Here is a 27,461-nt window from a genome sequence, read left to right on the forward strand (position 1 = left end):
TGGAATTCCACCGAGTTACTACCTCTTACTTTAGCTGATGGCAGGGCAAATTTAACAGTACCTGCTGGTCATGCAATCTTCGACAAGCAGTTGCCGAATGTATAAAATGTCCGGATATTTTGCGGGCCACGGAGAGCATCTCCTGCACGCCCCTGTCATTTTTTTTAAAATGTTGCACGACCAAATTAATTGATTAATTGTGTGAGCAAAACATGGGACGTGTTGGAATTCGCCCAGATGTAATGCTATCACAATATTGGTGGCATTGTCCGAAATCACAAATCCCGAGGAGAGGTCAAGTGGGGTAAGCCAGTTAGCAATGATTTCCCTGAGTTTTTCTAAGAGGTTCTCAGCGGTATGCCTCATAGTGAAACCAGTTATACAAAGAGTAGCCTGCCTCTGTATCAGCTGTCTTTTGGTAGATGTTGCTGCTGCTGTTGCTGTTGTAGGCAATACACCTACCCAGTGGGCTGTCACAATCATGTAATCCTTAGTTTGCCCTGTCCCACTTGTCCACATATCAGTGGTCAAGTGGACAGTGGGTACAACGGCATTTCTGAGAACATTAATAAGGTTTTTTTTAATGTCCTTGTACAGATTTGGAATTGCTCTTCTAGCGAAGTGGAATCTAGAAGGGATCTGGTAGTGAGGACACAGGACCTGAATTAACTGTTGAAAACCCACAGCAGTAATGGCGGATGCTGGGCGCACATCTAATACCAGCATAGCTGTTACGGCATCAGTAATCCGCTGTGCAACTGTGTGATTGCTGTCATACTTGTTTGCCCTTGCAAACGATTGTTTGACAGTTAATTGTTTTTTGGAGGCTACACTACAAGTAGTCTTCCTCCTGATCCCCTTCTGGGATGAAGATTCACTGACAGCAACAGCAGCAGCAACAGGCGTAGTCATCAAGGATCCTTCTGAGGAATCACGGATAGGAGAGGAGTCAATCATGCTTCGAATAACAACATTGGATGCAACAGGACTACTCCCGATGATGAATGAGGATGTTGATGATAAAGGTGTTGGTGTTGTAGATCGAAGGAGCTTGGATCCCACACAGAGGGAGCAGGTAGGTGACACTGGACTTGTTACGTTTTGAGTTTTGGAACTTGGTTACATACACTTTGATATTGTAGCAAGGAGGATGTTCCTAGGTGGTTTAGGTCCCTCCCTCTACTCACTCTTGCTTGGCAACGGGTATATATGGCTTGACAACTGTTGTCCGGATTGGGGCTGAAATAATTCCACACGTGAGAAGTGGATTTTTTTGTCTTTTGCCCTAGCATGACAACAATGGGCTTTGTCTTTTTCAATCCATGGGCAACAGCTGTTGCCTTACTTACACAAAGGACATCCTCGGCATCAACATCCTCATCACCAACATCTTCATCGTCAACATCCTCATCATCCTTAGCACCTTCAACTACCAAAATATCCTCCTCCTCCATGTGCAATTCCACAGAAGCATCCTCGATGACTACGTCTGCAAGATCTTGACTTGACTTCCCCACATTTACAGAGGGCACACAAATGTTGGAACTTGGAGGATCCTCCAGTACACTAGTATTTAGGTCTGGCTCACACATGGCAACCGTGGACACACTTGCACTCTCCTCGGGGATTTGTGATTTCGATTTCTCAGGATACACAGTTGGTTTTTCCAGAGCTGGCTTACTGATTTTAACAACTTTAAATGTTTTAATGGTACCACCACCACTACTACTACAAGCAGAAGTGCTATCAGAATCAGCAGTCTTCATAAAGAAAGGCCAAGGCCTTATCCTTTCCTTTCCACTTCCTGTAGTGAATGGCATATTGCCAATTTTTTTTTTGTTTATCTAAAGGCAAATTTCATTTCAATTGTTTTTTCTTAAGTTCGGTAAAAGTAGCTTTACCATATCAATGGCGCGACTTAAGCCATGGGGCATGGGCCTTCATAGAGGACGAGGAAGTTGACGGCCTTGCACTGCTGGCGGCAGCTACAACATGTGGTTCTTGGCCTTGCTCTCCTGTCATGTGACAGCCCTCCATATTTTCTGCGGTCTTGAAGCAGTGTCACAAGCACCAATAGTGTAGCCAAGGTGCGGTTACAAAATTCACACACGTGCAGTCGTGCGCACACACTAAAATATTAGACCAAAAAAAGACAATTTATTTGAAACATTTTTTGATCACGGGCTGGAGTGGGGCAGCACTAGGTTGCAACTTAACTTGCATTGCTGGCTGGATACATGCACACACACAGACAGTAAAATATCCCAAAAAAACTATTGACTTAAAAAAAATTTATAATCAAGAACTTAGGCACAGAGCACCGATTGATCACGACTCGAGTCGGGCAGCACTAGGTTGCAACTTACGTTGCTGGCTGGATCTTGTGCGGTACTGCGGTTAAGCCTAACACGCACGCGCACACACAAAGAAAAATATAAAAGACACTTTGATTTTTTTTTTTTTTAGCATGACTGGAGTTGGGCAGCACTAGGTTGCAACTTGCGTTGCTGGCTGGATCTTGTGCGCTACTGCGGTTAAGCCTAACACGCACACACACAGAAAAATATAAATGATACTTTTATTGGTTGTTTTTTTTTTCAGCACGACTGGACTCGGCAGCACTAGGTTGCAACTTACATTGCTGGCTGGATCTTGTGCAGTACTGCGGTTAAGCCTAACACGCACGCACACACACAGATAAATATAAATGACACTTTTATTGACTTTTTTTTTGTAGCACGACTGGAGTCGGGCAGCATTAGGTTGCAACTTGTGTTGCTGGCTGGATCTTGTGTGGTACTGCGGTTAAGCCTAACACGCACGCACACACACACATAGAAAAATATAAATTACACTTTGATTGATTTTCTTTTCTTACTATATATTTTTTTTCTTTTTTTTTTTGGAGTCCAGAACTTGGGCCCAGATAGACACAGCACCAGCCCAGATGTATCTCTGCACCAGCCCAGATGGACACAGCAGACAGTACAGTGACAGCACCAGCCCAGAATGGATCAGCCCAGGACACAGCAGACAGCAAAGCACCAGCCCAGAATGGATCAGCAACACCAGCCCAGGACACAGCAGACAGCACAGACAACCCAGATGGATCAGCAACAGCCCAGATGGACACAGCAGACAGCACAGTGACAGCACCAGCCCAGAATGGATCAGCCCAGGACACAGCAGACAGGATCAGCACCTCTACCAGCCCTACACTACCCACCCTCCCTGTTCAGTCTCCACAGCCGGAGTGAAATGGCGTCCGTCGCGTGGTCCCTTATATACTACATTGATCATAGAGACGAAAGCTCGTGAACCGCGAGATTTCAGACTCTATAGTCTTGCCTCGGTTTGAGATCCGAGTCAGGCGGGAAAAATCGATCCTGCTTGGATCTGACTCAGATCTGCTAAATTCGGGTGGGTTCGGATCTCTAAAATCCGAACTCGCTCATCTCTAGTTAAAACCTGGACTGTTAGTGTGCCTTGAGGACCGAGGTTGGGAGACACTGACCTGCAGTCAGGAACTAGCACAGTGCCTATATACGCCAAGCATTGGGAGTAAGCAGGGGCATCTTAAGAGAGGAGGGGGACCGTGTGCACTCCCCTTGCAGGGCCCCTCCTCTCTTCCCGGGGGCCAGCAGCCGATTGACGCGGCTGGCCAGCCACCGGAGCATTAGTAGACTCCGGGCACTAGAGTGTGCCCGGAGTCTATTGCGCATGCGCAGAACGCCAGGAAAATGGCCATGGTGGCTTCTGGCGTTCTGTGCATGCACAGTAAACTCTGGGCACTAAAGTGTGCTTGGAGTCTACTGCGCATGCGCAGAACACCGGAGTACCACGGACAGGTAAGTTTAAAATAATATGGGTACAGGGTGTGCCCCACACACACTGCACCCATTATAGATACTGGGAGTAAGGAACTAGCACAGTGCCTGTAAACACCAATTTCCTGGAACTAACACAGTGCCTATAAGCATCAGTCATCTGGTGTCAGGAACTAGCACAGTGTCTATAATCATCAATCACCTGCAGTCAGGAATTAGCCCAGTGCCTATACACATAAAGCCTATAATCATTAATCACTTGGTGTCAGGAACTATCACAGTGCTTATAATCACCAATCACCTGCAGTCAGGAATTAGCCCAGTGCCTATATACACATAAAGCACATAAAGCCTATAATCATTAATCACTTGGTGTCAGGAACTATCACAGTGCTTATAATCACCAATCATCTGGAGTCAAGAACTAGCCCCGTGTCCAGGGGTGCCAAGAGAAGGAGGAGCAGGTACTATTTGTTGGAGGGGTCTGCATCCTGCAGCCCCCCTCCCCCGCACCTGATGCAGTACGGACAGTGCCAGATTAATGTCCACATGGGCCTGGAGCTGAAATTTATGAAGGGCCTACTGTATGATGCTGAAGGGGGTGTGACACCGCTGTGGCGGTGTCACTAGTGATGCGGGGGCGTGACCTGTGTGGTGTGGGTGTGGTCTACACAGGTAGTGTGGCATGTGCAGTAGGTGTGGCTAACTCCATGGAGGGCATGTTTAGTGCCTACCTTCAAGTTGTAACAAGAAAAAGTTTAAGGGTTTTTTGTGTAGCGAATATTTTTTTGTATGTGTATACATACATGCAGGGGTGAAGCTAGGCTTCCTTTCACCCCAGGCAAAGACTCAGCTCGGCATCCACCCACCTTGTAGATAGTACACACCTTTGGCTAGATAACAGAGTTGTCAGCACTGTCAAAACTAAAATGTAAAATCACATTTTTAGTACCGTTATTTTAGGTTGCATTTATTCTGGGATATCTACCCAATTCAAATGGAGCATGGAGGCTCAACTATTGTATAACACAATGGCTAAGTATTGCTGCCTATCCATCATAGAGCATTACAGTGACCGCCATATAATGAAGAGAACATCGCAGTGACTGCCACAGACTACAGAGTCAGTGACCGCCACATAATGCAGAGAGCACCACAGTGACCACAATATTATACCGAGAACTTTACAGTTACTGCAATATACTGCAGAGAGTATTTTACAATGACTGGCATATAACACAGAGAGCATCGCAGTGACCACCATATAATACATAGAGTATCGCAGTGACTGTCATATTATACAGAGAACATCACCTTGACCACCAGATAATGTAGAGAGCATCGCTGTAATCACCACATAATACAGAGAGCATTGCAGTAACCATTATACATTGCAGTGACCACCATGTAATGCAGTCACCGTCGTATAATACAGAAAGCATCTCGGTAAACGTCATTCAATACAGAGAGCATTGCAGTGGCTGCCATATAATATAATATAAAGAAAATCGCAGTGACCACAATAAAATAGAGTGCATTACAGTGACTGCCATATAAACCAGTATCGCAGTGACTGCTGTATAATATAGAGAACATCAGGTCACACCATATAATGCACCAAGCATCCAAGTGACTGCCATACACAGCTACACACCATGGCCCCTGCAGTGGGATAAATCGAACAACAAGCTGCGGGCAGATCTATCACTACAGGGACAAACGCAGGATTTCTAGAGGGGAGTTTCCACGTCAAGCCACTACAGTGGGCATGACCACCATAAAAGGGTGTGTGGCTATCATTTTAGCTAATCCTATGCCACATATACATCAAATAAGATACATTAAGATGAGTACTGTACATACTTAAGCAACCCAGCGGCCTACCGGTAGTCCCGCTGACCAAGTGGCCAATTTTATAAGTGATACGCACTTATCAATGAGCAAATCGATGTCTGGAAAGATGTCACAACTGGACGGGCATTTAAATTTGCCCATCTAATTGTGATGCCAGTGTTAGCGGTTCCTGAGGCCAGTGTATGGGTGGTCAGTGGGTTAGCTGTACACAAAAGTAGATGTACCTTTGGCTGTGCTGCAGGTCTGACCTGATATGTCTGTGAACAATGTAATTCACAGACATATCATTTGTACACACCCACATATGCACTATGAAATATGTAGTTCGCTGAATGACATATCGCATAGTGGGCCCGATTCAGTCCCGCTCGCAAGATGCGTTCGCACGCAGCCGTCAGCAGCTAAAGTATGCAAAACCTGCGATCGCATGGTAAGACATTATTATGCCCACTATGTCTTAGCATGCGATCGCTGTCTGTATGTAAGACACCCACTTTCCCTTCGTTACACACGTCATCTCCAGGAAGTGTATTCATTTATCAGTAACATCGAGTACCATCGGACCCGCACGCAGAACTTGTGGTTGCCCCTATCCTACCTCAAGCACTGCAATCGCTGCAGTGTGAAACAGCCAGGTGTACTATGACACTGCGTCTTAATTATTCCCGTCCCTGAAACGCCATTAGAATGCACTGGCACACCTTTGTTCGCACATCCACACCAGCGTTTCATTGATCTACCCCGTCACCACCCAAAAACGGCGAAAAACGGCCAGCTGCGTGCGAACGCAGCCTAGAGAGCAGGTATGAATCAGGCCCAGTGTACCCTTTAGGCAGGAATCAGGCTGTAATAGAGAGTATTTTAATTAAAATGACATAGCTAAAAAGCACTCACTGGATTCTGCCCCAGTAGGTACCACTTCTCCCTGCAACCCAAGGACAGAACAAATACCAGCCAGCAGGCACTGTTTCTGGTCACCTACTCCCACTCCTCCTTGCACACACTCTCATTTTATGGGTCCCTTGAGCTGTTCTTATATTCCGGCACATCTGTTCCGCTCCCTCCTGTAATCCCCCCAGTTCCTCTTTGGCTTAGTGCGGACTCTTCCTTCCTCGGACTCAGAGAGCCCTGTTAAAGGCGTGTCAGGGACTTCACTCACAAATATGTCACTGCCGGGACAAGTCTGTCCCAATCAGCGACAGCAGAGATAGCACTTTACCCTGCAGCCTTCTACCTTCACTGCCGGTCCCACTGCCAGACAGGAGGTGCAATTTAGAACAAATCTGGGAACGGAGCTTCGATGGCGTTTTGGGGGCGGAGCTTCAGCCAATTTGGGGGGCGGAGCTTCGATCGGTGTACGGGGCTTCATACCGGGGGGGGGGGGCTGGCATTATGGAGGGGTCGTTTGTGTGTGAATGCCCAGGTGGCCGGGAGATTAATGTTTGAGACGGTAACAGGAAGAAAAAAAAAATCTTCACAACAGTGTCTGCACTGCAGGGGTTGTTGTGTGCCTTTTTTAATGGGTGGGCTTGGAGCTGCAGCTCCACCCGCCCCATTGGTAATCCGGCCCTGAGTACGGACAGGAAAAGAGGCTGCTGTTGCAGCAGTCAGTCCTCTCTCTCTCCCTGCGTGATGTGCCGGTGAAGGATGCTGGGGGCTGGGGAATGTGAAGGGGGCTGAGGGCTGGGAAAGGTGAAGGACGCTGAAGGCTGGGGAAGGTGAAGGGGGCTGAGGGCTGGGAGAGGTCAAATAAATACAGAAATTAGCGCAATCCAATAATTATATAAATATAAATAATATATGAATATATATCAAATCAATACAATGGCAGATGAAAATGAATAATAAAACAATTTATTGTCTATATAAATATAATATGTAAAATCACCATCGCGACCATCATCATGGCCGCTCGCTATAGCTGTGGTCACCCACAGCTATGCGAGCGGCCAGGAGGCCGCTCCAAAAAGAAAAAAAAACTCTTTCAAAGCATCAGGTTCTGAATCAGGGTCAGAATCCAGATTGATCCAATATCCTAATATCCAACTGCAAGACCACAGGATTTATTGGAACCCCTAAACAGGATTGCACTAAGTTGCACATATTTTCCAGGATACCAAAGGGATACCACCTGTGCCAAGGTCACAGCAATCAATTGGACATCATCTGCGGCATTCACCTACCTGCAGGTTAGGTTATAACATAATAAAAACATTCCAGTGTGCTACTATATTAACTCTCCGAAGCATGTGCATACCATATATCACATGGTTTTATTGAATTTCATTTTATTCAACATTTGTTGGGACTCTTTATCCATTATATTGCTATTCTTATACACATGAATAGTTCGATGTGTATGTGATTTTACATGTTATATTTATATAGACAATAAATTGTTTTATTATTCATTTTCATCTGCCACTGTATTGATTTTATATATATTCATATATTATTTATATTTATATAATTATTGGATTGCGCTAATTTCTGTATTTGTCTTACCCTTCAGAAGACCTCTGATTTTTATTAGCTGCATCTCTTTATATTAGGGGTGAGCGGGTTCGGATTTCTGAAATCCGAACCCCCCCGAGCCCCCCCGATCCGAGTCCGATCCGAGTCAGGCTCGACTTTTCCCGCCTGACTCGGATCTGACATCGAGGCAAAACGTCATCATCCCGCCTTCCGAGTCTCGCGGGTTTTGGATCCTATATAAGGTACCCGCGTCGGCGCCATTTTCTCACTCGGCTGTGGACAGTGAAGAGGGAGGGTGGGAGTTAGTGCTGTGTAGTGTAGTGTAGTGTAGTGCTGCTGTTGTCCACTACTTCAAAGTCCATAGGGGCTGGCTGTGTTGTGCTGTGCTGCTGTTGTTAATAGGGGCTGTGTCCACTACTTCAAAGTCCATAGGGGCTGGCTGGACTGTGTTGTGCAGTCAGTTCCAAAGTCCTGTGCAGTGTCCCAGTCCTAAAGGGGTGCTGTAGTGTTGTCCAGGGGGTGCTCTGTCCATCAGGGGTGCTCCCCCCAAGTGCTAAAAAAATAATATATTTTCTGTGTTTGTGAATTGTGTGCGCAGTAGCCGCACGTGCATCAACAAAGTAGTGCCAAGCGTGCGCCTGTGTCATAAGTAAAGGGCCGGCTGGCTTGACCGTTAAGGGTGCTGTAACCCCCGAAAGTACACTCCAGGCCAAACCAAAAAAAAAATTATTTTCTGTGTTTGTGAATTGTGTGCGCAGTAGCCGCACGTGCATCAACAAAGTAGTGCCAAGCGTGCGCCTGTGTCATAAGTAAAGGGCCGGCTGGCTTGACCGTTAAGGGTGCTGTAACCCCCGAAAGTACACTCCAGTCCAAACCTAAAAAAAAATTATTTTCTGTGTTTGTGAATTGTGTGCGCAGTAGCCGCACGTGCATCAACAAAGTAGTGCCAAGCGTGCGCCTGTGTCATAAGTAAAGGGCCGGCTGGCTTGACCGTTAAAGGGTGCTGTAACCCCCGAAAGTACACTCCAGTCCAAACCAAAAAAAAATTATTTTCTGTGTTTGTGAATTGTGTGCGCAGTAGCCGCACGTGCATCAACAAAGTAGTGCCAAGCGTGCGCCTGTGTCATAAGTAAAGGGCCGGCTGGCTTGACCGTTAAAGGGTGCTGTAACCCCCGAAAGTACACTCCAGTCCAAACCAAAAAAAAATTATTTTCTGTGTTTGTGAATTGTGTGCGCAGTAGCCGCACGTGCATCAACAAAGTAGTGCCAAGCGTGCGCCTGTGTCATAAGTAAAGGGCCGGCTGGCTTGACCGTTAAGGGTGCTGTAACCCCCGAAAGTACACTCCAGTCCAAACCTAAAAAAAAATTATTTTCTGTGTTTGTGAATTGTGTGCGCAGTAGCCGCACGTGCATCAACAAAGTAGTGCCAAGAGTGCGCCTGTGTCATAAGTAAAGGGCCGGCTGGCTTGACCGTTAAAGGGTGCTGTAACCCCCGAAAGTACACTCCAGTCCAAACCAAAAAAAAATTATTTTCTGTGTTTGTGAATTGTGTGCGCAGTAGCCGCACGTGCATCAACAAAGTAGTGCCAAGCGTGCGCCTGTGTCATAAGTAAAGAGCCGGCTGGCTTGACCGTTAAAGGGTGCTGTAACCCCTGAAAGTACACTCCAGTCCAAACCAAAAAAAAATTATTTTCTGTGTTTGTGAATTGTGTGCGCAGTAGCCGCACGTGCATCAACAAAGTAGTGCCAAGCGTGCGCCTGTGTCATAAGTAAAGGGCCGGCTGGCTTGACCGTTAAGGGTGCTGTAACTCCCGAAAGTACACTCCAGTCCAAACCAAAAAAAAAATTATTTTCTGTGTTTGTGAATTGTGTGCGCAGTAGCCGCACGTGCATCAACAAAGTAGTGCCAAGCGTGCGCCTGTGTCATAAGTAAAGGGCCGGCTGGCTTGACCGTTAAGGGTGCTGTAACCCCCGAAAGTACACTCCAGTCCAAACCAAAAAAAAAATTATTTTCTGTGTTTGTGAATTGTGTGCGCAGTAGCCGCACGTGCATCAACAAAGTAGTGCCAAGCGTGCGCCTGTGTCATAAGTAAAGGGCCGGCTGGCTTGACCGTTAAGGGTGCTGTAACCCCCGAAAGTACACTCCAGTCCAAACCTAAAAAAAAATTATTTTCTGTGTTTGTGAATTGTGTGCGCAGTAGCCGCACGTGCATCAACAAAGTAGTGCCAAGCGTGCGCCTGTGTCATAAGTAAAGGGCCGGCTGGCTTGACCGTTAAAGGGTGCTGTAACCCCCGAAAGTACACTCCAGTCCAAACCAAAAAAAAATTATTTTCTGTGTTTGTGAATTGTGTGCGCAGTAGCCGCACGTGCATCAACAAAGTAGTGCCAAGCGTGCGCCTGTGTCATAAGTAAAGGGCCGGCTGGCTTGACCGTTAAAGGGTGCTGTAACCCCCGAAAGTACACTCCAGTCCAAACCAAAAAAAAATTATTTTCTGTGTTTGTGAATTGTGTGCGCAGTAGCCGCACGTGCATCAACAAAGTAGTGCCAAGCGTGCGCCTGTGTCATAAGTAAAGGGCCGGCTGGCTTGACCGTTAAGGGTGCTGTAACCCCCGAAAGTACACTCCAGTCCAAACCTAAAAAAAAATTATTTTCTGTGTTTGTGAATTGTGTGCGCAGTAGCCGCACGTGCATCAACAAAGTAGTGCCAAGAGTGCGCCTGTGTCATAAGTAAAGGGCCGGCTGGCTTGACCGTTAAAGGGTGCTGTAACCCCCGAAAGTACACTCCAGTCCAAACCAAAAAAAAATTATTTTCTGTGTTTGTGAATTGTGTGCGCAGTAGCCGCACGTGCATCAACAAAGTAGTGCCAAGCGTGCGCCTGTGTCATAAGTAAAGAGCCGGCTGGCTTGACCGTTAAAGGGTGCTGTAACCCCTGAAAGTACACTCCAGTCCAAACCAAAAAAAAATTATTTTCTGTGTTTGTGAATTGTGTGCGCAGTAGCCGCACGTGCATCAACAAAGTAGTGCCAAGCGTGCGCCTGTGTCATAAGTAAAGGGCCGGCTGGCTTGACCGTTAAGGGTGCTGTAACTCCCGAAAGTACACTCCAGTCCAAACCAAAAAAAAAATTATTTTCTGTGTTTGTGAATTGTGTGCGCAGTAGCCGCACGTGCATCAACAAAGTAGTGCCAAGCGTGCGCCTGTGTCATAAGTAAAGGGCCGGCTGGCTTGACCGTTAAGGGTGCTGTAACCCCCGAAAGTACACTCCAGTCCAAACCAAAAAAAAAATTATTTTCTGTGTTTGTGAATTGTGTGCGCAGTAGCCGCACGTGCATCAACAAAGTAGTGCCAAGCGTGCGCCTGTGTCATAAGTAAAGGGCCGGCTGGCTTGACCGTTAAGGGTGCTGTAACCCCCGAAAGTACACTCCAGTCCAAACCTAAAAAAAAATTATTTTCTGTGTTTGTGAATTGTGTGCGCAGTAGCCGCACGTGCATCAACAAAGTAGTGCCAAGCGTGCGCCTGTGTCATAAGTAAAGGGCCGGCTGGCTTGACCGTTAAAGGGTGCTGTAACCCCCGAAAGTACACTCCAGTCCAAACCAAAAAAAAATTATTTTCTGTGTTTGTGAATTGTGTGCGCAGTAGCCGCACGTGCATCAACAAAGTAGTGCCAAGCGTGCGCCTGTGTCATAAGTAAAGGGCCGGCTGGCTTGACCGTTAAAGGGTGCTGTAACCCCCAAAGTACACTCCAGTCCAAACCAAAAAAAAATTATTTTCTGTGTTTGTGAATTGTGTGCGCAGTAGCCGCACGTGCATCAACAAAGTAGTGCCAAGAGTGCGCCTGTGTCATAAGTAAAGGGCCGGCTGGCTTGACCGTTAAAGGGTGCTGTAACCCACAAAGTACACTCCAGTCCGAACCAAAAAAAAATTTATTTTCTGTGTTTAGCCGCACGTATATATCAAATCGATATAACATAAATGGAGGACCAAACTTTCTCCGATAAAAATAAAATAGAGAAAGATCAAGAACCACTTCCTCCTAGTGCTGAAGCTGCTGCCACTAGTCATGACATAGACGATAACATGCCATCAACGTCGTCTGCCAAGGCCGATGCCCAATGTCATAGTAGAGGGCACATACAATCCCAAATGGCAAAGTTCAGGAAAATGACCTTGAAAAAGACATTTAAATCAGCTGAAGAGAAACGTAAACTTGCCAATATGCCATTTACGACACGGAGTGGCAAGGAACGGCTAAGGTCGATCCCTAGTATGTTCATGACTAGTGGTTCAGCTTCACATGACGATGGAAGCACTCCTCCCACTAAAAAAATCAAAAGAGTTAAGCTGGCAAAAGCACAGCGAAGAACTGTGCTTTCTAAGAAGATATCACAAATCCCCAAAGAGAGTCCAAGTGTGGTGGTGGTTGCGATGCCTGACCTTCCCAGCACTGGACGGGAAGAGGTGGCTCTTTCCACCATTTGCACGCCCCCTGCAAGTGCTGAAAGGAGCACCCACAGTCCACTTGCTGATATGCAAATTGAAGATGTCACTGTTGAAGTACAACAGGATGAGGATACTGGTGTAGCTGGCGCTGAGGAGGAAGTTGGCGAGGAGGATTCTGATGGTGATGTGGTTTGTTTAAATCAGGCTCCGGGGGAGACAGTTGTTGTCCGTGGGATGAAAAAGCCCATCACGGTCATGCCTGGGCAGAAGACCAAACATTCCACCTCTTTGGTCTGGCAATATTTCTATCCAAATCCGGACAACAACTGTCTTGCCATATGTACCATATGTAAAGGTGAAATAAGTAGGGGTAGGGACGTCAACCACCTAGGAACATCCTCCCTTATACGGCACCTGCAGCGCGTTCATAAAAAGTTACTGTCAAGTTCAGAAACTTTGGCTCAGACCGTAAGCAGTCCAGGGACACCTAAATCCCGTTGTCCTGTTGTATCCAAGCGCCTGCAAACCACACCGTCAACTCCCTCCTCGTCAATTTCCTCCTTAGTCAGGATCGGAAGTAGTCCTGCAGGCCATATCACTGGCATGACTGACTCTCCTATCCGGGATTCCTCCGGAGGATCCTGCATTGCTACGCCTACTGCTGCCGCTGCTGCTGTTGCTGCTGCTGCTGGGAGTCGTTCATCATCCCAGAGAGGAAGTAGGAACACCACTACTTTTACTAAACAATTGACCCTCCAACAGTCCTTAGCGAGGAGGATGAAGTACGACAGCAGTCATCCTGAAGCAAAACGTATAACTGAGGCCTTGACTGCTATGTTGGTGTTAGACGTGCGTCCGGTATCCGCCATTAGTGCAGTGGGATTTAGACAATTGATGGAGGTAGTGTGTCCCCGGTTCCAAATCCCGTCTAGATTCCACTTCACTAGGCAGGCGATACCGAGACTGTACAGAAACGTCAGAAAAAGTGTCCTCAGTGTCCTGAAAAATGCCGTTGTACACAATGTCCACTTAACCACGGACATGTGGACAAGTGGAACAGGGCAGACTAAGGACTATATGACTGTGACAGCCCACTGGGTAGATGTATCACCTTACGCAGCAACAGCAGCAGCGTCACCAGTAGCAGCATCTCAGAAACGCCAGCTCGTTACAAGGCAGGCTACGCTGTGTATCACCGGTTTCAGTAAGAGGCACACCGCCGACAACCTCTTAGAGAAACTGAGGGAAATCATCGCCCAGTGGCTTACCCCACTTAGACTCTCCTGGGGATTTGTGATATCTGACAACGCCACCAATATTGTGCGGGCATTACATCTGGGCAAATTCCAGCACGTCCCATGTTTTGCTCACACAATAAACTTGGTGGTGCAGAATTTTCTGAAAAGCGACAGGGGCGTGCAGGAGACGCTTTGGGTGGCCCGAAAAATTTCTGGCCACTTTCGCCATTCAGCGACTGCGTGCCGAAGACTGGAGCGCCAGCAAACACTCTTGAACCTGCCCCGCCATCACCTGAAGCAAGAGGTTGTGACGCGGTGGAACTCAACCCTCTATATGCTTCAGAGGATGGAGGAGCAGCAAAAGGCCATACAAGCCTATACATCCACCTATGACATAGGCAAAGGAGGGGGTATGCACCTGACTCAAGCGCAGTGGAGAATGATTTCCGTGTTGTGCAAGGTTCTTCAGCCCTTCGAACTTGCCACACGTGAAGTCAGTTCAGACACTGCCAGCTTGAGTCAGGTCATTCCCCTCATCAGGCTTTTGCAGAAGCAGCTGGAGAAAGTGAAGGAGGAGCTAAGACGGAGCGATTCCGCTCGGCATGTGGGACTTGTGGATGAAGCCCTTCATTCGCTTTGCCAGGATTCCAGGGTGGTCAATCTGTTGAAATCAGACCACTACATTTTGGCCACCGTGCTCGATCCTAGGTTTAAAGCCTATGTGGTGTCTCTCTTTCCGGCCGACACAAGCCTGCAGAGGTGCAAAGACCTGCTGGTGAACACACTGTCAGCTGAAGCGGAACGTGACACATCAACGGCTCCTTCTTCATTTTCTCCCGCAACTGGGGCTGCCAGGAAAAAACTTAGGTATCCTAAGCAACCCGCTGGCGGTGATGCAGGGCAGGCAGGACCAAGTTTGGACATCTGGTCCGGACTGAAGGACCTGGCAACAATTTCTGACATGTCTACTGTCACTGCATATGATACTGTCACCATTGACAGAATGGTGGAGGATTACATCGGTGACAGCATCCAAGTAGGCATGTCAGACAGTCCATACCTGTACTGGCAGGAAAAAGAGGCAATTTGGAGGCCCCTGTACAAACTGGCTCTATTTTACCTGAGTTGCCCCCCCTCCAGTGTGTACTCCGAAAGAGTGTTTAGTGCAGCCGGGAACCTTGTCAGCGAAAGGCGTAGGAGGTTGCTTCCACAGAATGTGGAGAAGATGATGTTCATCAAAATGAATTATCAGCTCTTCCAGGGAGACCAGCCTCCAGAAGGTACAGAGGGACCTGTGGTGGTGGATTCAAGTGGGGACGAGTTAATACTTTGTGAGGATGAGGATGTACACACTGAAGAGGGTGAGGAATCGGTGGATGAGGAGGATGAGGATGACATCTTGCCTCCGTAGAGCCAGTTTGTGCAGGGACACATTAATTGCCAGCTTGTTTTGTGGGGGCCCAAACGAACCAATCATTTCAGCCACAGTTGTGTGGCAGACCCTGGCGCTGAAATGATTGATTTGTTAAAGTGTGCATGTCCTGTTTATACAACATAAGGGTGGGTGGGAGGGCCCAAGGACAATTCCATCTTGCACCTCTTTTTTTCTTTGCATTATGTACAGTTTGGGGCCTAGTTTTTCTAACTGCCATCCTGCCTGCCACTGCAGTGTCACTCCTAGATGGGTCACGTGTTTGTGCCGCCCACTCGTGTCGCTTAGCATAGTCATCCAGCTACCTCGGTGCAACCTTTTGGACATAAAAACACTATTGTGAGGTGTGAGGTGTTCAGAATAGACTGGAAATGAGTGGAAATTAAGGTTATTGAGGTTAATAATAGCATAGGAGCAGAAAAACCTACAAATTCTGTGATTTTAGCTGTTTTTATGCTTTTTTTCAAAAAAATACAGATCCAAAACACAAAACCCAGAACCCAAAACACGGAAGGGTGGTTTTGGCAAAACCAATCCAGATCCAAAACACGAAGAAAGATCCAGATCCAAAACCAAAACACAAAACACGAAAAGTGGCCGGTGCACACCCCTACTTTATATTCACATTTCTATACTACACCCTATATGGTACTGACAGCGCAGCCCTTGTTCTTTTTCTACATTATACATGGGCTGGGGAAGGTGAAGGACGCTGAGGGCTGGAAGAGGTGAAGGACGCTGAGGGCTGGGGAAGGTGTAGGATGCTGAGGGCTGGGGAAGGTGAAGGACGCTGAGGGCTGGAAGAGGTGAAGGACGCTGAGGGCTGGGGAAGGTGAAGGACGCTGAGGGCTGGAAGAGGTGAAGGATGCTGAGGGCTGGGGAAGGTGAAGGACGCTGAGGGCTGGGGAAGGTGAAGGATGCTGAGGGCTGGGGAAGGTGAAGGTGGTTGTGGGCTGAGGAAGGTGATGAGCGGCTGAGGACTAAGGATGGCTGGCTACAGACACCATCCCTCCTACCCCTGAGGCATCTACAGCACTGTGATCAAGACCTGACTGCATCATCAGTGACAGTGTGGTAAGTCATAGTGTATTTTAACTTTATTTGAAGGCTGGCATGTCTATCAGTTAACATTATAATTCTTCTCATATGCAGGGGAGCTATATGTGGGTGCGAGGTCGGGGGTGGTGGTGAGAAGGTGGTGCCCCCAGAAACATAAGTGTACCGGGCTCCGAGATTTCTGTTGCCGCCCTGCACTCGCCCACCCCCCGGACAATGGTGCTTCCCTTCACACCGGACACCGACACCCTCCACACTTGACACCGGCGCTCCCCTGAAGCGGCAGCAGATATATTATGTTTTCTCTTTTCATAAGGAGAGGGTCTGGCTGCATCTTCCTGGGTTGACCATGCCCCTTCCCAGTACTGGGGCCCAGCAGAGCTGTTGGCAGCCCTGCACGTGCCTATAATTAAAAGTCATGTCAGCAACTAGCACAGTGCCTGTAATCACCAATCACCTGGAGTCAGTAACTAGAACAGTGCAGCTACAATTGGTATTCTGCTATCCTATGTATCGTCACTTGTGTATCCCATAACTCTTAATTAGAGTGTAAACTTGTTAGCACAGGGTCATGTTAACTTTCTGTTTCATGTCATTGTAGGTCATTTGTTTTTATCATGGTCCCCTCAATGTATAGTGCTAAATAATATGTTGATGCTACAAAAATATAATCATAATTATAGGGTCATTCCATGCCAAATCATCACAAAAAGAGTAACTTTTCAACCCAATCATCTCAGATTTTCGTAAAATTTGGTAGGATGGTAGACGGCATAAAGTAACTTTCATATGTAAAATTTTAGCCCTCAGTGATACACGGTGTTCATGCTACAGGGTTGCAAACATGACAAAAAATGTAAAATTTACGCCGGCAAGGTCAACTAAAAACCAATCATAACTTTGCTTCTAATTGTGGTAGAACTTTCATGTTGGTCTTATTTTGAAGCTAAGGGACCAGAGTTTTCATACAACATAGTTTTATATTTAAATATTGACTTTTACAACTCAAGGTCACATGATGTGACCTTTGAGCTTGAATATTTAAAAAAAAGTATGTTTCATTTTTTGTACATAAAGTATGTTATATACTTAAATACAATCTCTCTTTGGTATACGTTTCATTTTGGGAAGCCTTTGGGAAAAGGAGTAAAAAAATATTAAGTACGGCAGTGCAACCCTTCTTCCACTAACCATACAGTACAACTGGCAAGTTCAGGCTTGTCTTGTAGTGTCTCTCTCTGTGTTCTAGGGATGGCCATCGGTAAGTTTTCATATAGTGAACCATCGATGGTTTGTACAGCTCAGTCTGGATGCAGTTTCTGTATTGAGAACTAGTGATACAAGACATGCTTGCCTCCGAGAGCGGGCAGCCAGGTCGGCATAGGCAGTGTGGCTAGAGATATTACCCGGCATTAGAATCAGAGCAGGGGGTGTGACCATGTGATCACGTAATTTTGGCCCCGACAACGTTACACAATGCCGTGATTACCAAAATTGTGAAGCAGGGGGCAGGGCCATGATGATGCGATTCAGCATGTGCAGGGGTTTGTGTGGAAGCTGCAAGAGCGTCCAGAGGGCAGGTAGGCAGCCGGCCGGGAAACTTGTCTGCTTTTCTGGGGATCATGAGGCTCCCACCCGTTTCAGGATAGTAGGCAAGTATGATACAAGGGGCTCTATTTACTACAATCCGCATTGGGAAGGCAGATTGTAGTGTGATATTACCGACTGAATTCGCATTGCAAATTCAGGCAATATCACAGGGATTTACTTGCGATAAAGCTCTGTCCCTGCGAATCCCCTCCGCAGTTTTTTGCGAAAATACTGTGACAAGTGCCCGCGCATGTGCTGACCAGCCGCCGCTGCTACCCTGCGGCACTAAGCCCTGCTCCACGCGATCACGGACCCCCCCCCCCGCGACCCCCCCTCCCTTAATTGCACTTACCTGCATGATCCGGGTTCCGGTGATGTCCTCCATGACTCCGGTCAGCTAACATCCCATACTGCCCTGGGACCCGGTTACCTGATGACCAGGCCGCAGTGCAGTATGGGAGACCAGCTGACCGGAGGGAATCATCAACGGAGACCCCATCACCGGTCCCTGGAGTTAGGTAAGTTAGTTAATTTTTTTTTTTTTTTTTTGCAGTGTATCAGCATGTGGTCTGTAGACCACACAGCTGATGGCTGGGGCCGGCTCTGGGCTCTACTCTGCACGTTAGAGCGGAGCAGGAGTCCGGTAACCGGGGGAGACCCTGGATAATGCCACCTCCAGATGGCGTTATTATCACAGGGCCTCCCCAGGTATTTTTTTCACCCTTTACATTTAGTAACTTGCACACAGATCACATTTCCCATTACAAAAAATGGGAAATGCGATCTGATTACTAAAAATAAGTGATACTTAGGGGTTGGAGTAGAATTTTACGAATTCTACTCCAATTGCCCTGTAGTAACTTTAGGTGAAACTAAAATAATGTGAAAAGGGTGTGAAAACACCCTTTTTCACTTTATTTTAGTAAAAATAAGTATAATAAATAGAGCCCTAAGACATTTTATCTCAGAGGTTCCCAAACTCAGTCCTCAGGGCACCCTAACAGTCCAGGTTTTAAGTATATATCCAGGTTTCACCACAGTTGACTTAATCAGTACCTCAGTCAGTTTGTTTTAACCACCTGTGCTCAACCATGGATATCTCTAAAACTTGAACTGTTGGGGTGCCTTGAGGACTGCGTTTGGGAACCTCTGGTTTATCTAATACAGTTTATTAGTGAATAGTAGTAGTTTGATCAAGAACGTGACAAATGGATAAGAAGTACATTAAGCAGAGGTTCCCATATGGGGTCCTCAAGGCTCCCCAAGAGTCCAGGTTTTAGAGATATCTGTAGCTGAGCACAGGTAACTTAATTAGTACCCCAGTCAATTTGAATTAACCACCTGTGCTCAACCATGGATATCTCTAAAACCTGAACTGTTGGGGGGCCTTGAGGACCGCGTTTGGGAACCTCTGACATTAAGGCTCAGTGCTGCAATCCATTTGATATTAAAGGTCATAGCAGCAGTAGAAAACAATTAAGGAAGATGCTGCCATGGATGCTTAAAATACAGCCAAGTGTCAAGGTAATCAAATGATTTGTGATAACTATAGGAAACAAATTAAAAGGGATTCTTTAACTGTTGAGGAAGGACCAAGCACATCATTTGATGAGGAAAGTGACACAGAAGTGGCAACATGCAGGACTGAACCAGTATTGCAGTCATTAAATGAAAGTTTAAGCAGTGTGGGAGCATCACCTATCAAGAGGAAAAGAATGAAAGAAGAAAACTTGCCAAAAGAAAGCTGTAAAAATTGCAAAAGTTATAAAAAGGATATATTCCATATTCCAGCTGAGGAACCGATGCCTGATAATTGTTTTCTACGGCTGCTGTGTCCTTTAATATCAAATGGGTTGCAGCACTGAGTCTTAATGTACTTTTTATCTAACTGTGCTGCTGCATGCAGCTGCAGAGCGCCCTCCTCCCGGGAACAGGTGCCGCCAACACCTGTTCTCGGCAGGGTCACATCGACCCTATGTGGTGGCCCTCTGTGTGTGGGGGCCCAGGGCCGACCGCCCCTGTCACCCCTTCCCCTTAATCCGGCCCTGGATGAGACAGTCAGGACATTGCACAGGGGGAGGAAACATTTGGTCCCTTTTCACCCCCTTAGGAGTCGAAATTTGGAAAATCCCTTCTTAGTGGGCATCTACATCATGGAGATGAGTCAGTCAGGACAATTGATTTTATATATATAAGATATATCCTCCTTACCTTCATAGGCCTTGACACATAAGTCATCAGGAGTTCCATAGATTTTCCATCGGCTCCAAAATCCTGAGCCTTTATAAAGAATAACTTTTTCTTTTGTGTTACCATAGTTCAAGTGAAGATTATCCCCCTGTATTCCAAACAAAGTCTCATTCTTACAGTCCCATTTCTGGAGATCACTAGTACCATCACATTGGTATAATGTCACTAACGCCATGTCCTTCGTGGATGTTGCCGCCAGGCATAGAGAAGATCCTACATTTATAAGCTGATGTTTGGAAATCCATCGGAATTTTTGGGCGTTGCTGTTCTCTTTACATGTATCCACCGCGATGACGGAATTCTGGGCTTCTAAACACTTCTTGTGCTCTTCATTGTAGATTAAAAATGTGTCCGAGTCTGAAAGAAAATATTTTTATTAATAAACTGTTTGCTTTTGGCAGTGTGGTTAATGAACTTGAATAGGATCCATTACATATAAGGGCTTATTTAACAAAATAAACAATGCGCACAGATGATCTCTAACCTACAGCAACCAATGAGATATTAGATTTAATTTTATAAATCGTGGCAGAAAAATGCCAACTATAAGTTGATTGAACGCTGTATGTTACAGGGCATTTATATACATTGTACCATGGGCCTGATTCATTTCGGATTGCAACTGCGAATGCAATAGCGATTACGCACATAGTCTCACTGCGATGATATGCTAATCCTCTGCGATCGTTATGCCGTCGCAGCACACCTAAGGACGCCCACCTTACCTTACACGCATCCGTAATACTTAGCAAGACTGCAAAACCATCGGTAACATTGAGTACCATCGCAGCCATACACACACTTGCACAAGCTCTGACCTTACTCAGAATTGCTAACCTCGTCGCACGCAGTGAGTACTCAAGTTGCATATGGAATTGCAGTGGATAATTTATGCGTGCCCATGCAACGGCGTTCAAATGCCCTGGCACTCCTGCATTTCACCGACCAGCACCCCGTCACCACCCCCAAACGGTACTTCCTATCAATCACTCTGCGATGGGTAAGCGTAGTCCCGATCACAGGGGAGTGTTTACGCACGCACACTGTGATACATACACATGTGTAGTACGCAACAGTTTGCCGATTGCTTAAAATGCAGTTGCGATCCTTGCTGAATCAGGCCCCATATTTGGAAATAAGTCCAAAAATATTATAATAGTAAAACAGAGCACTAGTTGATGTAAGGGATTCTGGGAAGAACAGTCACCACTGGTAGCTGATTTTAAATCTAATTAGCAATGGATGGGTCAATGGAAGATACTGTAGCACAGAGGGTTTTGGTTAATAAGATACCAAAATATGTTTTAAAAATACAGCTGATGATTGCTAAATATAGTGTCATTTTTAATATTACCCCATTAATCTATTTGATCTTCATGGACTGCAGTAGTAGAGTACAAACAGGAAAGACCAGCTTTGATCAACTTTTAATATGGATCATAGGAGTGCGTAGGTGCTAGGCAAGGGGTGTGCGACTGTCCCTCCACCTGGCGTATAGACTACCACACACCCCTAAAGCCCCCACCCCTGGACATAGACTACCAAACCCGCACCGCCGGATATAGACTACCAACCCCCCCTTCTCAGGCAAAGATTACTCACCTGGACAGCACTGTCTCCTCCTTGCATCTCAGCCAGCTCACAGGAAAGAGGCAGCTTCATTTTGAATTCAAGATGGCTGATGTGAAACTGCTGTATCCAGATAGAGCAGTTTTAGATTTCCCATCTTGGATTCAGACTGTCTCTATCAGGGGAGTCGGCTAAGATGCTGGAAAAAGACTCTTATGGTAAAGTTTGAGGCTGCCTAATGGGTGTGTGCGTGTGCACCCTTCATGCCCTGTGTCTATGATTTAGGGATCCATTAATTATCCTCATAGGCCTAGTCATAACTGAATTTGGTTCTCTTCAGAGGCAGATGAATGGAGTGCAGCTCTAACACATGGGCAATGCTGACTGAGGGCCTGATGCAGCAGGGATCACAGTTGCTAATACGCACGCAATCGGCCAATTGTTGCCTTCTGCGCATGCATATTCATTGCAGTGTGTGAACTGGAAACTGCGATCGGGACTGTGATCGCAGCGGCTATGCAGACCCATCGCAGAGTGCTAGACAGGAAGTGCCGTTTGTGGGGGGTGACGGGGGTGGTTGGCAAAACGCAGGCGTGCTAGTGCGTTTGAACACCGTAGCAGGGGTGTGCATAAATTATCCCCTGCGATGCCCTACGCAGCCTGAGGCATGATAGCGTGCACTGAAGTTAGCAATTTCTGAGTAAGGTCTGATCTTGTGCAAGTGTGCGTGAGGCTGCAAAGGTACTCGATTGTACCAATGGTTTTCGCAGTCTTGCTTAACATTATGAATGCATGTAAGGTAAAGTGGGCGTCCTTATGTTATGCTGCGATGACATAGCGATCCCAATGGATTAGCATGCTATCACAGTCGAACTTCGTGCGTATTCGCTATGGCATTCGCAGTTGCGGCCTGTAATGAATCAGGCCCTGAGTACCCTGTGAACGCACCCTGACTCATTATAAAGTTTCACTTTCTCTACTGTCTGGCTCCTGGCCTTTATTTGAGGTCACTGCATTGACTACTTAAAAAACGTATCAGCAATATCTCCTGCATCAGGCAAACTAACGCCGCAGACGGCAGTCTCCATTATTCTTGATGAGAGGCTGCGAACACGGTCAATTTACCAAGTGAGTCGGGTAAATTTACTAAAGTGAGAGTTTTTAGAAATGATGTTGCCCATAGCAACCAATCAGATTCTACTTAACATTTAACTAGCACCTTCTAGAAGATAATAGCTAGAATCTGATTGGTTGCTATGGGCAACATCTCCACTTCTAAAAAAAAACGCAGTTTAGTAGATATACCCCTGATAGTAAGGGAAATTTCCATTTAAAATTTTTTTTTGATATGTTTGTTTGAACCGTAGTAAATGTGTTTCATTGTGATAGTTGTAACTTCCCCCGCCCTGGGGCTTGTGTCCATGTAGATAGCATTTCCCAGTGAAGCATTATTATTATTACACTGTATAATCTGAGTAACCACAGTAATAAATCCAAGACATGTTTTTTTTAGTCCTATTGTGCTGCGCTCTGTTTTAGAAAAAGACTGATAAAAAAAAAACGTGCCACATTCGCACCAAGGGCCCGATTCTGAGTCTGATGCATTGCCGATATTCACACAAATGGTCGATGTTTTTCAAATGCGCAGTTGCTAAAAAAGACACACAGCGCATGCGTCCCATGCCGAGTGTGCACTGAGAATCAGTAATGATTAAGACGCACGGCCTCGGAAATGTATTGGAAATGTGCTATGTGGCTATGCAAATGCACAGGGATGCGCTGTCTTATGGGCGTATTACAGGAGTGTCACAGACTTGTGGCTAACTCAGACGCTTCATTGCTTACATTGGAGGCCATACTATGACAGAGATTCTGCGCCTAGCATGGGGCTGGTCCAAGTTTCCATGGTGCGTCCAATGGTTGCGTCTCGAGATGCACCAAGCAGGATTATTGCTTCTAAAGGTGCACAATAGGGCGTCTCAGTCCTTGCACAGACAGACGCCTGTACACCAGGAGAAGGGCTGATACTAGTTTTAGCATAAAGTCGCAGATGCAGGTACGGCAAAAGACGCTAAAGTGGTCGTAGCAGCATACAAGTCAGGATCAGTTCCCAACAGTGGCGTAAATTCATCCCAGATGCCCGGAGGCAAGTTATAATTTGGTGCCCCCTGTCACAGCCGCTGACACTGTAATGTAGCATTTTGCATGCAGATACAGCCGTCAGGGAGGAGTGAGACAAGGAGTTGTGGGTGAGGAGGGCACCGGACGTGTCGCACTGATAAAAGAAACTGATGAGGAGCGGCGACACTAATGAGTAGGCACAGGTTATAGACAGACGGAGGCGGCAGCTGATGGTCTGACATGGAGTTCGCCACTAGTGTATGGTGGCTTCTCAGGTGCTGGGAAGAGGTGCCATGTATTGGGCAGCCATGATGGTACACTCCGGGTACATACCTACAGCCCTAAGTGGGGTGAATATATTGTGGACAATGGAGGAGGTGCCCCTTCAGTGCTGGAGCCCGGCGGCAGGCGCCTCCATTGTCTCCCATAGTTCTGCCCCTGGTTCCCAAGGAGCCTTGGCATAACTGGGCAACTTGGCATAACTGGGCACTGGTGTGGATGCAGTAGGCATAACAACGTTTTTTAAATGAGATTTCCTTTTCTTTTGTGTCTATGTTCATCCTGCATCATGATGCACACTGCACTCCTCACATTCCCACCAGCAGGCAGACACAACACAGAATGCATGGATTAAAGCCGCCCATGTACTAATGAATTCAGTTATCCAGCAATGCACTTTACAATGTATATATGCAAAATATATTATTAACCTCATTAACATTGCAATATGCACTTTATGCTGCTTCAGTGATTCACTTTTTGCACAAAGACATTAATTATCCTTAACAGTGCGAAGTGCTGCCAAACCACAAACCTAGTGCTTCATTAGATGTCTATAGAAAATAATAAACATAGGCCCTGATTCAGAGCCGGACGCTCTGACCAGAGCGCTCGCTCTGAATCAGGGCCCACCACCATAATTATGGAGCGTCCTCCTGGACGCTCGTATAGCTGTGGGTCACCACCCACAGCCTTTACGAGCGTGCAGGTTGATGGTCGCGATGGTCTTGACCATCGCGACCATCGCCACTGCGAGCCGAAGCCTGCGGTTGAGTTTCTCAACCGCAAGGCCCGGAGTGATTTTGGCTCTATCAGAGCCAAAATCACTCCCACTGACATCACTAGTGATATCAGTGGGGCCGGCTTCTGACGGTAGGCGTTCCCTTGGGAACACCCCCGTCTGGGAGGCACGCCCCCGGCACGCCCACCAAAGGGGGCGTGCTGTCAATCAACATCGACAGCACGCCCCCTTTGATCAGACACAACGAGCGAAGGAAAGTCCTTCGCTCGTCGCGTCTCGCGCATGCGCACGACGGAGCTCCCTCCGTCGTGCGCATGCACAGTGCACACCATCGACCCACTTGCGAGCGGACAGCCGCTCGCGAATGGGTCTGAATCAGGCCCATAGTTCCCAACTTCAAAAGTATACAGCACTTTATGGTTTTTTTTATGAGATAACCCATTTGACATATTAATTGTCATGTGCCCTTATTGTACTGTATATGTAGCCACTGTTGTTCCTATATATATATATATTCATTGTTGTATGTGTAGCAATTATTGTAGTTGTAGACACTGTTATTGTTATTATCCTTTATTTATATGGCGCCTCAAGTGTTCTGGCAGTGTCTTACAAAGTACATAAACAAACAAGTGAACAAAAAACCATTATAGCATAAATGTAGCAATTGTTGTTTTATATACACATATATATATATATATATATATATATATATATATATATATATATATATTATATAGCCATTGTAGTAAATGTACTGTAGCAATTATTGTATATTTAGACACTGTTATTGTAGTATATATTTAGCAATTGTTGCAAATGCAGACATGGTTGTTGTATATGTAGCAATTATAGTATATGTAGCCATTAAGCCATTGTTTTGCGCATATATATATATATATATATATATATATATTTACATATATCAAAAGAGGCTTTGCACTTCCCATAATAAAGCATGTGGATTTAGTTCATACTGTATATTGATCAAAACATTTAAGCTTGCAGTCACCGTGAAGGACCCTAGTTCCTACAATTGCTATCATATTAGAATTAAACTTAAAGGTGCGTACACACGTAACGATTTTTGGAACGATTTAACTATAACGACGTCGTTATCGTTCATTCGTTCAAAAAATCGTTCAGCTTTTGAGTTATAACAATGAACGAAAATAGTTCAATCGCGCTCCCGTAGTAGTTTGTAGTTCATTTCAGACTGTCCAACATAACGATTTTCATTCAGGGAAGGAACATTTTTTGTTCATCCTTTTAAAAATCGTTCATTACACTTCAAAAAATCGTTCACTTTTCAACTGAAAATCTGACAGATAATCGTTGATTATAAAATCGTTACGTGTGTATGCACGTTAAGACATACTTCCTGTTTTGAAGCTCACCTGCACACTGGCTTTAAAGGTGAGACAGATACCAACCTTATCAGCAGTAAAACAACTATGAAAACACCTGACACAAGTTAAAATAAGTAAGCTGACCCTGGGGTGCATGAGAAGTGCATGTTTTATAATAGCATACACCTTTTTTTTATATCATTTATGTGCTTTCTATTGTCCATAGCCTTTATAAGAGTCTGACATGGTGCACATTCATACCTGAAAATGCAACAAAAAGTACAACACAACATGGCAGTAAAAGTAGGTAGGAGGTAACTCACCCAGCTGAAGAGATGGGCGGATAAAGTACAGAAGTATGAGAATGATGGAGGCAGTCATTGTAAATATCTCATTATATACTCTGCCAGGTTTCTAAGAAGTGTTGCAGATGTAAAGGCTTCGTTAGGAGTCTTCAGTTCAAACTGATGAAAAAACAAACTGATCCTTGACTTTTGACAATCTGCGACATCCAGGGAAAGTTGTGGTCTCTAAATGATAAGGAAGTATCCTGTCACATGGAGCATTAAGGCAAACAGGAACTCCCAGTCCTAACTTTGCTTTCATAAGCTAAATTCTGTTGTCCACTCTTATTGGCTCAATAGATGAGCCTGCAGTTCTGATGATACGGCATTTTCCTCTTGACCAGTACGTTGAATGATTTCTTGGAATCTTTTTCAGAATTTCTTGTATGAATCAGTTTATTGCCATTTTATGTTACAATGGATAAGTCGGAGTATGCTGATTTTCCAAATTACCGATAATATATTTCTAAAGAGTAATTCAATTAGAAAACAGGATGTCCTGGGTGGGAAAACAAATGCAGTTGTAAACATATTCTAAAATGCTATTGTTACATCCTTCCTTTTTCTGGAAAGGAAAATACTATTAAGGATTTTCACACCTGTCATTCCTCATTTGTTGTCTATATTGTGAAGCGTCTGTGAGTGTCGGGGGCATCAACAAGGCTGCCAAGAGAAATCCTGGGCCCCGGTACAGCAACCTCCAAGGTCCCTCCCCTTGGAGAATGTGTGTGTGTGGGGGGGAGGAAGAGAGAGAATGAGAATTAATATATCAGGATTTTTACATTGCTCTAGGGTATTTATGGCCTCTTCATTCTGCCCAGTTATATTTTATTATCTGTGTGCTGCTGGAAGATCCCAATCTCGCTTTCCCGTTTGTACTGGGACACACGTAC

General features: G+C 45.9%; 1 protein-coding gene across 1 annotated transcript in view; it reads right to left on the minus strand.

Moving 5' to 3' along the window:
* LOC148517458 (macrophage mannose receptor 1-like) overlaps positions 1-26,715 on the minus strand; it is a 211,528-nt gene extending 184,813 nt beyond the window's left edge. The window contains exons 1-2 of the mRNA XM_088478604.1: positions 26,548-26,715; positions 20,126-20,521 (exon numbers count right to left, since the gene is read on the minus strand). Coding sequence (XP_088334730.1) covers positions 20,126-20,521; positions 26,548-26,605 — 454 coding nt within the window. The 5' untranslated portion in view covers positions 26,606-26,715. The remainder of the gene's footprint in view (positions 1-20,125; positions 20,522-26,547) is intronic.
* Positions 26,716-27,461: the final 746 nt, after the last annotated feature.

This window comes from Taudactylus pleione, unplaced genomic scaffold, assembly GCF_031769625.1.
Source record: "Taudactylus pleione unplaced genomic scaffold, aTauple2 ptg000216l, whole genome shotgun sequence".
Lineage (NCBI taxonomy): Eukaryota > Metazoa > Chordata > Amphibia > Anura > Myobatrachidae > Taudactylus > Taudactylus pleione.